We start from the raw sequence: 12,770 nt of genomic DNA, 5'->3' as shown, positions 1-12,770 counted from the left end.
ATCCCCTTTCTCCTGCTCTTCCCGCCTGCTACTTTGGGCGTCCCTGAGTTGTCTCTCCTCACCTGTAACCCTGGGGCTGACTGCTCTTCTGTCCGGGTTCCTGGCTTTTTTCATTCAGACTAATTCAGATTAATTCATCCAGTGAATATTCATTCGTTGACTAAGCTTGACTGGGGATCCCATAAAAAAAGACCTAATCCCCTCCTTCAAGGCATTCTCTCTTTAATAAAAGCATCTCAAGGTGAAGAGCCTTCCTCTAATTTTATAGATAGAAAAGAAACTCAAATAAGACAGGTGACTTGGCCAAATTCACACCATTAACAAATGGGAGAAATGTAAAGCCAGATTTATCTATGACCAAGGCCAATGCCCTCTCTGCTATACTATATTTCTCCCAGGGTGAGGTAGACAGCAATGTACAGAAACTACTACAATAAAATAGAGGCTTGATTAAGGGCAGAAGAGAACTTCTCTAGCTCCCCACAAAGGGGAAGTCAGAAAAAAAGTATGTAGGTGAAATGAAATTTGGTGAATTCGAAAACAAGAAAGTAGCTTAGGCACCTGTGGTGCAGTGAATTACATGGCATGGCTTTTCTAGCCATAGTCTTTGTAACTCCCACCAGGATTACTGGGTGGGGCAATGCAAACATGTGTCAACTTGGCTGGGCAGCTGATAGTAATTATTTCCTATAATGAGACTCGCAACTAACTCCATGGTGGAATTTGCTGTTAGCAAGTAGCTGCTTTTAAACTCCTGATTGTTAAAGTCATCCACCTGGGGTACCTCTGTTGGTACAACACAAAGTAATCTTTTGGGAAATTTTGCTCTCTCTCTCTCAGGTATGCAGAACTCTGATGTTGGGATGGGTTAGTATTGCCACTCTGCCAGGCTTAAAATGAGCCCTCCGAGAGGCAGAGGAAAATCTCATTGCCAGCTGAGAGTAGAAGGCTGAGAGAGACATCCGCTGAGAGACAGTGACAGTGAAACCAAGGGCTTGGGACAGAGTGGCAGGATTACCTGGCCCACAGGGGCATGGGCCAGGCCGAGAGGCCAAGGGCCAGGCTGAGAGGCCAAGGGCCAGAGAGACATGTCTAAGGATACAGCAGAGGAGAGACTGTCCTGATCAAATAACTGTATCCTGAGCTCATTCCTGAATTGTAACCTGCTGCTTCCCTAATACACCCTATAATGTATGAGTTCTGTGTGGCCACTGCAGTGAATTATCAAACCCAGCAGAGAGGTGGTGAGTGCTGTGGGAGAGATAATTGGTGTCAAGGTTGATAAGAGGGCTGGAGGGTGGTGGCATGTCTGGCCTCATGGGAACAGGCCTTGGGCTGCTGATGGTGATTCTGTCTTCTCCATGTGTAGGTAGAGAAGGCCAGAAGATACTGCCTCCTTGCCCCTTTAGCAACACCCCTGAACCACAGCCTTCTCTAGCCTGAGATCAGAAGAACTAGACAATTCCTGGCTACCACTACATACCATTCTGAGCAGGAATACTATAGAAGTTCCCAGTTAGAATAGGAGAAAAAATAGAACAAAACTCAAATAAAAAAAAAAAAAAAGACCGGACTTATTGGTCTGATGAAAACTAGAGAACCCCCTGCAACTACTGCACTAAGTCACCTTTCAGCAGAACTGAAGCCACTTCTGGAGGCTCTCTCTAAACCAAATAATAGACTGGCCTGGTCCTGTGCCATCCTCACAATCATTGCTATGTTTGAGCCCATTATTGCAGACACCGTGTCAATCCATCTCGTTGAGCATCTTCCTCTTTTTCACTATCCCTCTACTTTATCAAGCATGATGTCCTTCTCCAGGAACAGACCCTCCTGATAACATGTCCAAAGTATGTGACGTAAAGTCTCACCATCCTCACTTCTAAAAAACATGTTGGTTGTACTCTTTCCAAGACAGATTTTTTCATCTTCTGGCAGTACGTGGTATATTTAATATTCTTCACCAACATCATAATCAAAGTCATCAATTCTTCTTCAGTATTCCTTATTCATTGTCCAGCTTTCACATGCATATGAGGCGTCCGAAAACACCGAAGTCCACAAAGTGATATCTTTGCTTTTCAACACTTTAAAGAGATTTTATGCAGTAGCAGATTTGCTCAATGCAATACGCTGTTTGATTTTTCCTTCAACGGTTGCTGACTGGATCCAAGTAAAATGAAATCCTTGACAACTTCAAAATTTTCTCCATTTACCATGTTGTTGCTTATTGGTCCATTTGTGAGGATTTTTCTTTTATGGTGAAGTATAATCCATACTGAAGGCTGTACTCTTTGATCTTCATCAGTAAGCACTTGGGGACCTCTGGAGAAAGCCTCTTCTCTCCTAAAAAGAGTCTCTATTCCCTTGCATATATTGCCATGTACAGATAATCATCTTGTAAACCAGCCATCTGATATGGCTGGCAAACCAAAAAAAAAAAAGCCAAACTCACCGCCATAGAGTTGATTCCGACTCATAGCAACCCCCACTAGGTTTTGAGGTGGTAAATCTATGGAAGCAGATTGCCCCATCTTCCTCCCTCCCATAGAACAGCTGATGGGTTTGAACCACCAACCTTCTGGTTAGCAGTCAAATGCCTTAGGCATTATGCTATGACAATAATTTCCATAATGGCAGAGCAAGAAAGAGATTGAGAGAGAGATAGAGCTTTGATATTAACCCATCCTGAATCTCCTGTCCTTCCCCCAGACCAAGGTTATAGTAAAGGTAACATGCACCTGGGGCAATCTCTAAATTGTGACCCCTTCCCCTAATTTCAAGATGAACAGCCATTGACAGCAGTGATGCTTCAGCAGAAAAACCATCCCACCTCTTGTCTGGCTGCCCCAGTCAGGCATCTTTCATATTTGTGGTGTCATTCCACACTTCATCTGGCACTCCTGTGGACTTGTACCTAGGGGCAAATTCCCCTCTTTGCCCCCACCTCGATACAATTCTGGATGTTTACTGTGCTTGAGGAAGGACAGTGGGGCATATTAGGTCAACAGAAACTGCTTAGTAGAACCTCTGCTTCAAGTGGTGCCCAGGGAACATGCCATACCTTAGATACATCTCTGCCTCAGAGTCCCTGATAGATAAGCTAATACACTTCCCTATGTTAGAGCAGTTTGCAGTGCAATCTCTTTAACTGGGAACCACCTCATCTTCACTGAGAGACAGAGCATGGCATCATTAACCAAACAAGGGAGCACAGGAAGAGAAGCAGGTCCAGAGGGGCTGAGGGTTATTGATGATGAGCTTAGGCATCTAATATGACATCTAATAGGCAGTTAGAAATAAAGGCTGATAAGAGGAAGGAAGTTAGCACTAGTGGTATTAATGTAGAGCTTCAACATTCCAATAGTAGCTGAGGCAATATGAGTAGTTTCAGGGGTAGAACATGATACTGTTTCTTCCATAGAGACCTGACAAGGTCCTGATACATATGAATATCAAATCACGTAACTTCTAACAAAAACCTATGCCCCTTAGAGCCAGTTTCACCTTGGCCAGAGGTAGGGGAGTAGCTATTTCAGGTTGGAATTCAAAATAAATACATTAGCAAATAATATGTCACACATACTGTGGTAGTTAAATTTGTATCTCAGCTTGGCTGAGCCTGGTTGAGTGGCTGGGCAGCTGGTGGTAGTTATTCTCCATGCTGAGACTATAATCAATTCCATGGCTGGATCTACCACAAGCAGCTGAGTAGCTGCCTTTGGGATGTGGTCTGCTTCCTGTATACAAGGAGAAGCCTTGGGGATAGTCTCTAGCTTATGGCACAGTTGGACCCTGCATGTAGCTGTGTCATTGGTTATTGTTTAGCACCCTGCCACATTCTGCCGACCTTGGGACTTACAATGGACTTAAATTAATGGCCTGCCATGTGGTTTGGTAACATCGGGACTGTGCCTTTTTACTCGTCAATCTTGGGCTTGTCAGCCTCAGCAGCCAGCAGCTGTCTGAGTGAAGAAACGCCTCTAGCTCCAGTGGGCCAGGAGCAGGAGGCAGAGTTGGACCCCAAGGTTGAAGAGCTTTCCCCAGCCCCTAGAGCCTGGCACTTTAAACTTAGACTTAAAGCCTCCAAACTGTAAGAGAATAAACTCCTATTTGCTAAGGCCATCAAATTTGTGGTATATATTCCTGTCAGAGCAGTACTAGTTAACCAGAACACATACTAATAAATCAAAAACCTGCTGCAATTGAGTCAATTCCAACTCATGGTGGTACCATGTGTGTCCTAGTAAAACTGTGCTCCACAGGGTTTTCAATGGCTGACTTTTCAGAATTAGATGACCAGGTCTTTCTCCCAAGGTACCTCTTGGTAGAGTCTAACTACCAACCTTTCAGTTAGCAGCCAACTGTTTTAACTATTTTCACCCCCCAGGGAATCCTACACACTAATAAACTCACTGCCATCGAGTCAGAGCTGACTCATAGAGACCCCTCTTTGGAATTCCGTGACAGTATCACTACAGAAGTAGATTGCCCAACCTCCCTTCCGAGGAGTGGCTAGTGGATTTGAACCACTGCCTTCTGGATAGCAGTCAAATGTCTTAGGTACTATGCCACTAGAGCTATCATCATTGAGTACTTTCTAAACTATGTGCCTAAGATTCCTTCCTCAAAGTTTCACAATCATCCTATGAGATAGTTATCATGCCCATCAGTTTTCTGATGAGGAAACTGAGACTGGCTCAAAGAAGAGTCACCCAATCACAAAGCCAGTAATTATACGACAGGATTTGAATACAGGTCAGGAGAGGAAGAAAGAGAGGGTACACACTGAAAGTGGTCACACAGCACCCCAGTTGGGAGGCTGTGAAGTGGAAGGGCCTGCACAAAGGGTGGTAGAGAAAACCAATTTTGACATTAACAATTAAGGCAGCAGAGGCTCCCAGACCGTTTCTCAAACACCACTGTGAATGAAGGGCAAAGTGGGATCCGAATCGTTTAAAAACTTAAATGGTCTTCCATGGGCTCACTCAAGCCACTGTATATATGGAAAACTGTATTCTAAACAGAACACTTTCCAATCAACTCCTGAAACACAATTCCCACAAAGTTGGAATCCTCAGCATTATTAGCCAAGCTTTCTGAAGGGCTCAGAACATGTGGTTTCTAAACAATATGCTGCTGCATTTGCATCCCTCTTCAGTTTCAGTCTGGTGATTCTTCCCTTGCCATCTGACCTTTCGGTTATTGTCTCTGCGGGCCAGCACTCAGCACCTCTCCGTTTTCCTTGTCTGCTGCCATCTCTCTTGTTCTAACTTCCTCTTGGCATGTCAATATCCTCCCGTGGAAAATAAACTTCTCACACATTTGGAAGCCACTGCCTAGCCCTTTCAACTCACCTGTGATTATTCAGACAGCCTGTGGAGGAACCATTTCAGTCCTTAGGGAATTTCTTAGCAAGACTGTTTTGTTATAGAAAAAAGCATTAACAATAGGAAGAGCAGTTGTTTCACTTTTAAAATAAAATAAAATACAAACATGGCTCAGAAGGTACAAGAATGAAAAGTACATTTCTGACAATGGTACAGACTCTTCAAGTGGTAGTTACAGACTTTTTGAGTCACAAACTAAACTGACTGGTTCCGGACCTTAACACACCTATTCTATGCCTACAACATGTGATAACAGATGCCTGGTTAATCTTAATATATCAGACTTAGAAGGAAAACTCACGGCACAGAAGCAAGTGGCAGTTATACAATCCAAAGCAGGAAAATCGAAATGCATTTGAATTGTGGCATTGGCAAAGAATGCTGAATATATTGTGGACTGCTGAAAGAATCAACAAATCAGGCTTGGAAGAAATACAACTCGAACGTTACTTAAAAGGGAAGATGACAAGACTTTAGTTCACTTCCTTTGGCCATGCCATCAGGAAAGACCAATCTAGAAAAGGATATCATGTTTGGTAAAGTAGAAGGTCAGAAAAAAAGAGAAGCCCTCAGATGGATTGACACAAGAGCCACACAATAGACTCAAACACACCAACAGTCATGAATGTGGTACAAGGCTGGCTTTGTTGTTTTATAGTTAAGGTCACCATGAGTCCAAGCTGACTCAATGGCAACCAACCACAACAAAATGCAGGAGACCATGCTTTGCTAAAGCAGTCAGCTTCAGAGAGGAAGACAGGGCACAGGGAATCTGATCTGACTTGTTACATTTACAATAGCCCTGAAGACAAATATACTTTGTATCAGAATGAAAATTTACAACTGTTCATAAAAACCAAACAACGAACTTACTGACATTGTCTTTTCCATTAAGACATAGAGCAGTTTTAGATAAGGTTTAGGTAGCTTTAAGAGTAAAATGGATGGTACAGCAAGATTATAAAGCACATTGATGTTCCCTGATTGTATAAACCCACACTGTGAAATCAACTGACACTGTTCTCAGTTTAAAGAATAGGAGGCAAAGAAGAAAAGTAACTGAAGTGTAAGGATCCATTATCCATTTTGAAATATGCCATTCTTTTAAAACTCTCAAGTTGGAAGGGGAAAGTTATAATTAAAAAAAAAAAAAAAAGTATGAGAAAGACTTAATAGTTACCTCTAGAGTATAAAAATGGTGTGATTCATGTTTTCTGAAATAGCTGCTAATCAGCTCTTCAATGGGCTGCCTGCTTCAGCCCAGTGCACTGTCTCATTTTCTACCCATTATCAGTGTAAAAATTAGAGTATCTTGGCAACAGATTTTCACAGTAAGATTCACTTTATTCCATGGTCTTTCTAGTGAAAATAAAATGGCATTATCCAGAAGAATTTCAATGTGGCCTATTTTGACTGTAACACTCCATTCATTCCTATATTCAAATTATATTTAATAAGCATCTATTACATGAGGTGTACAGCTCTAGTGCTGGGAATCACAGGTAGAGGTTCACAGCTGCTGGAGGAGGCAGACATGTCCACAAATAATTCTTGCAATGTGATAAGTGCTATAACAATGTGATAAGTGCAAGGAGCAGATGAGTGCTTAACTCTGCCTGGACAAGCTGGGTCGAAGCTTTCCTAGGAGATGGGACATTTGATTGAAGTCTTAAAGGATGGTTCAGTGAGTGTGTATTTAGAGAAAGGCAAAAGTATATCCCAGTCAGCTACTATCCTCTCTGGCAGTGGTTCTCAACCAGTGTGAGAATCAACAGGGGACATTTGACAATGTCTGAGGACATTTTTGCCTGTCATGACTGGGAAAGAAATGCTACTGTCATCTCATGGATCAGAGGCCAGGAATACTGCTAAATAACGTACAATGGGCAGGACAGCCCTCCACAATAAAATTGTCTGGCCCTGCTCCATGAATACAACCTGATACAAATCACAGAAGAAAATATATTACTTTCACATCTTGTTTGCAACTGTCTTAATAAAAATAACAAAATATATTCCATACAGCTAATCAAAGTAGTATATCAGCTTTTGTCCCTACAATTTAGCTTTAATTTTATCACCAACCATGCTCAAAAGCAAGAAAAAGACAGCATTAGTTCAAGTTTAGTTCAAATGTTGTTCAACTCTAATCTTAGAGAATTCAAGTACTAACATAGTAACTGGACTGCAAAGTGTGGTCCACCATCAACCAAGTATAAACATCTGGAGAATAGCCTGTTGAAGATTACAATATTTTCCTCTTTAAATTGCTCTTAAGTCACTTTCAATCACAGATAATAAAAAGTATGTTTAATATTTTTTCAAGAAAAAAAATGTCTTGTGAAATCAAGGAGCATTTTATACACTTGTTCATTTTACACAGCCACAACATAGTAACCACGTTCGAGTTTTAGAAATCCGGATACAAATTGAGGAGGGGTATACTCTATCTCAGTCACACCCAATTTAGTAACTGAGCAAGTAATCTTACACTAACAGAAATATTAATATATGACTACCTGCTACATCCTATGTTTATATGGTCCCTGACTCTGTACCTTATGTGGTTAATTACCACAAGATACAAATATTCACATATATTCTTAATATAAGTTGTAAAAAACAATTGCTTTTCACTTCTTCCCAATATTCTTAGGTTATTTTCTTTACCAATCCAAACTGCATGAAAATGACAATACTTGGTAAGTGAGATGTTTAAATCTCCACCCTGTATTTTTCTACTTTATTTTTCTAGCTTATTAGGAAGTTACCGATCAAAGCATTAAAACTAACAATACTATTCCACAAACCGCAGGCTGATTAGGCAGTAACTTCATTTAAAACTTAAAGTGTAATAGAGTTACCACCTTGCTGTCATTAATTTTAGTCAAATATACCTAGGGAAAAATGAGCACCTCAGTGTTCATTATACTATAACCCAGAGGACTAAAATCTTGCTGAAATGAGATTACTAATCTATTTCATATTTGAAGCAGCAATTTTGAAGACTAAATGTATAATCAAACCTTGTTACTGAACATCTTTTACTAATCAAATGACAACCTCTAATAGTGGTTTGAGCCACATTCAAATTTGCTTCTTAACAAAAAGAAAACATCTCTATCTCCCTCCCCCGCAAGCACATAACAAAAATCTAACAGCAAATAACATAAAGGACACGACAACGAAAGTTTCATTGAACAAACATTACTGGAAAACTAAAAGATCAACCACAGCAGAATTCCCTACTTGAATAAACAACTGAGATAACAATAGAGAACAAACAGCTAAAAGCTAGTGTGGTACTCAGCACACAACCGATAGTTTTCAGTTTATATAAACTTGGGTTTTCAAATCTTGCAGAGGGCTCAAAATGCAAACTGCATGAAAAGACTTTCTGCTTGTCAAGGAGAAGTTACCTCTAAAACATTTCTTAAAAAAAAAAAACACCACCATATTCACTGCCATCAAGTCAATTCTGACTCAAGGCAACCCCATTAGGTTTCCAGGGCTATCAATCTTTTTAGATATAAACCTCCTCATCTTTCTTCCATGGAGCAACTGCTGTGTTCCAAACACTGAACTTTACTTAGTCAGCAGATAAAATGCCTTAACCACTGTGCCACCAGAGCTCCTGACAACATTTCTAAAGTACTGTGGAACTGATAGTTAAGAATGCAAACCCTCTATTTAACATATATATGAATACAAAAGGAAAAGTTGTAGTTTACTTTCCTAATTTTTTAAAATGAAAATTTTATGCCATTTAAATGCTACTCATCTTAACATATAAATTGTGTTAACTATTGTCTTTAGGCTGAAATGCACATGTTCAACTTCTGAAGTCAATAAAAAAAACTTTGATCTAAGTTGCAGGAAATCATTGTATAACTAACATTTCAATCTGTAATTCATTGCTTAAACAAATCCAAAGTGTTTTTAAAAGATATATTTCACTGCTAACCAGAAGGCTGGAAGTTTCAAACCCACCAGCCACTCTTCAGAGGAAGGATGGGCAATCTACTTCCTTAGTGATACCACCTCACAAACCCAAGGAGGCGTCGCTATGAGTCGGATCCAGCTTGACAGCAGTGAGTTTTTTTTTTTTTTTTACTTATAAGGAAATAAAGTACACATGAAAAATACTTTGCCAAAGTTCTCTCATACACCTAACTCAATTTATTATCAATCTTTTTTCAAAAAAAACATAGTAATGTATTATAACAGTAATACAAGCAAATTCTTAGGTAACTAGGAATCAATAAAATCTCAATTAAGGGTTAAAATGTGTGGACGATTTTAATGCAAAATTGGTTGTCTTCATTTCACTGGAGTTAGAATAAGGAAAAGCGTCATCTCAAAATAAATACTAGAAAACACTTTTGAAAAATAAAAAAAAAGAGATTTTCATTTTTTTAGTTATTTTAGTTTCAGGAAAAGAAAACCGGCTAATTGATATCTCAAGCTTAACACTGACTTTAATTAGTGACAATCAAAATTATCAAATATACTATCCCAAGGGAGAAACACCATAACAATAATAATAATAATAGTTATTGGCTATTAACTTTGGAATAATTATTTCATTTAGAAACCAAAGGAGTTAATTTCACTAATTAATATAATATACATTAAATTATACCTATCCTCCATGATACAGGCAGGTTGGGATAAAGTTAAAGAAAATGCCAAATGTGTACTGAAGAAATAATAATACTCAACGTGTGAATACCATCTCTGTGTGAGATACTTTACCATACATTATACAATTTACAAATACACATGTGTGTTTAATTTAGTACATACCACAAAAAGATAGGTGCTTAACACATGCATATTATGGTAGTATTGTAGTTATAGATAAAGTGGTTAACTTTAGCAGACAACATCTGTGTTACACATATGGCTATCAAAATAATTGTGGCATGCTTTTGTGACACTGAAAGAGGCAAGCCTGTTGCAAAACGATTACTTCCAACAAAAGCCTGCTTAAATTATTGTTTAGCTATATGGCATATATCCAAAATAACAGTATTATAAAGTCGCTATTGCCTTTGAATCACTCACCAATTTTCAACCTATTTGTAAAACAAGATAAGCACCACTGAGTTTTAAAAAATAATTACAGGTCGGGATTTTTGATTCATGTTTCTCTGACAAAATTATTCCATTTGATCCCAAGTCTTGGCTGCTCTTTTGACAGAATAATGTACGCACTGCACAGCTGACAGGGGCACAGCTTTCATGATTCAATAGGAAGCTCACGCTCCAGATGACTTTAGACTTTGCACTTCAGACAGATTTCTTTGTTGTTTCAGTATCAGATCATCAGTTATGTTCTTTCAACTAACATTTCTGCCCCCAAACCAAACAACAGATAAATAAATAAATAAATCTATGTGTCATCAAGAATTTTGGAAGTTTTTGTGATTTTGACTATATTATTCACACAGTCCGACAAAGAATGTTACATTATTTTGAAAAGTAAGCTTTTCTTTTTCCTGATTTCCTTTTTTTAAGGGATGTTTTCTTTTTGCATTTATTTTTTTAAAAATCTGAAAATATAAACACCCTTTACCAAGAATCTGTTAATATTTTTGGCCTTAAAGGGAAGCACCAAATGGGACTCTGATTTACTTCTGCTTATTATAATAACCGAAACATTATTCAAAACAATTTTCCTAAAGGAAAGTATTAACTTTATCTTGTAGTTATAACTGGACATTTTTGCCCCTTTCTCCCTGGAAGAGGGTTACAACTCTGAAACTAGAATTCTGTACACTAATAACAGCAATATCCAAGCTAAAGCATTTAGCCAGGAACAGTAACTCTTGTGTGCATAAAGCTATGTAAAAGTGGTATTTATTCACTGTTTCACACAGGGCCTACCGGTTAGGGTTAACTTTAAAGATGATAGAGGACACTGGCAGCCTGAACTTGATTTCTCAATTGGTCACCTTAGTGAGGGGAGGCTTCCCTTCAAACTAAGCTGCTAAAATGCCTCAGTTATTTAAAACTGAAGAAGAAGGAAAACAAAACAACAAAATGATTCAGATCACCTCCAGGTAGTTACTCTGTTGCAAGAAGAAAGGTAAAAGGTAGAAGCATCTGTCAGGTTGTCAACTATAAAGGTAAGAGTATTTATCAAAATTAAAGAAGTGGATCTCTGCATCTCCCACAGCTTTTTTTGTTCGGGTTCTCTAGGTTAACAACAGTAATTGCATTTGAATGACCTGCAAAAAGGAGCAAGGTTATTACTGAGTCACTTTGAGAGATGTTTACTTAATGTGGGGATGAAACCAGCTCCCTTATGGAAAAGGTAAGTTATTTTCAGCCCAAACGTAGCATTACCCAATTACAAACCCAGGCAAAACAATCACAACCCAATAAATGTGTTTCAGCGAGTGAAGTAGTTTATTTCCCCAATGCCATCATCAGAGAAAAAACCTTCAACAAAACCGAGGTACATCACGTCTTCAACAAGTAGGGTGCAGTAAAGCATACATACAATTTATACAGCTCTGCATCTCTTTGGGAAATGCGCGGGGCGGGGGCCTGTGTTAGATGCTTTTGGAAGAAACCAGTGTTGGGAAGAGTTTTGGTCTCTATTAGAGCACCTTGGGCTTGCACCTGAGAGTTGGTGCGTCAACAACGTTTGAAACGTCAAACTTACTTTTCTTTATGAAGGAACTCAAAAGTTAACCCGCTCTGACACGTCCACTGGCTATCTGAGCACCAGGGGCTGCTACCTCTCCTTCCCACCGCACAGAGACGTAGCCACTGGATCCGTCCGGTGTCAGCCCTCAGACAACACCGCAGACCCAAGAGAGCGACTGGCTGCCTACCCCAGAACGCGTCCCCGGCCAGTGCCTACCTTGATACCCTGCTGCTGGGTGGTGAGGGTTAACTTGGATTCATCCAGGAGCAAAACTTCGCAGTAAAATTCTTCCGGAACAGCGCAGAAACAGCCCATGTCTGCTGTGGCTTTCTCTAGCCAGGCGAGAAAGCTGAAATCGAGACGCCGAGCCTCCCCTATCCTCAAGCGCGAGGCATTAATTTATTGTCCGCGCCGCGGCGAGGGCGAAAGGAGCTGCTCTCGGCGCGGTCCCGGGCCGTTCAGCTAGGGCGAGAACAGCTCCCGGAGCAGTCCCGGGCCGCGCAGCCGAGCCTCCCAGGCGCGGCAGGAAGGCAAGGAGGGGGAGAAGGCTGGGAGGGGGAGAGTCAGCGCCCGGGAGCCGCCGGGGAAGGGCCGGCGGAATTGGGCGCGGAGGGCGGAGGCGCGTCCCCCTACATCCTGCGGCTCCGGTTCTTCCGAAGGTGGGGGCGCCGCGGGCCCTCCTGCAGACCTACGGAAGACAAAAGTCGCCTGGCAATCGCGGC

The 12,770-nt window shown here is 40.5% G+C and overlaps 1 protein-coding gene across 1 annotated transcript in view; it reads right to left on the bottom strand.

Moving 5' to 3' along the window:
- The window catches only part of EPB41L4A (erythrocyte membrane protein band 4.1 like 4A), a 475,159-nt gene extending 462,796 nt beyond the window's left edge, over positions 1–12,363 (bottom strand). The window contains exon 1 of the mRNA XM_007947582.1: positions 12,265–12,363. Within this exon, the coding sequence (XP_007945773.1) occupies positions 12,265–12,363 (99 nt within the window). The remainder of the gene's footprint in view (positions 1–12,264) is intronic.
- Between the last annotated feature and the right edge of the window lie 407 nt (positions 12,364–12,770).

This window comes from Orycteropus afer, unplaced genomic scaffold, assembly GCF_000298275.1.
Source record: "Orycteropus afer afer isolate SDZICR_OR568_19922 unplaced genomic scaffold, OryAfe1.0 scaffold00191, whole genome shotgun sequence".
NCBI lineage: Eukaryota > Metazoa > Chordata > Mammalia > Tubulidentata > Orycteropodidae > Orycteropus > Orycteropus afer.
The sequence above is the reverse complement of the archived record's forward strand: the minus strand, read 5'-3'. Positions and strand labels throughout refer to the sequence as shown.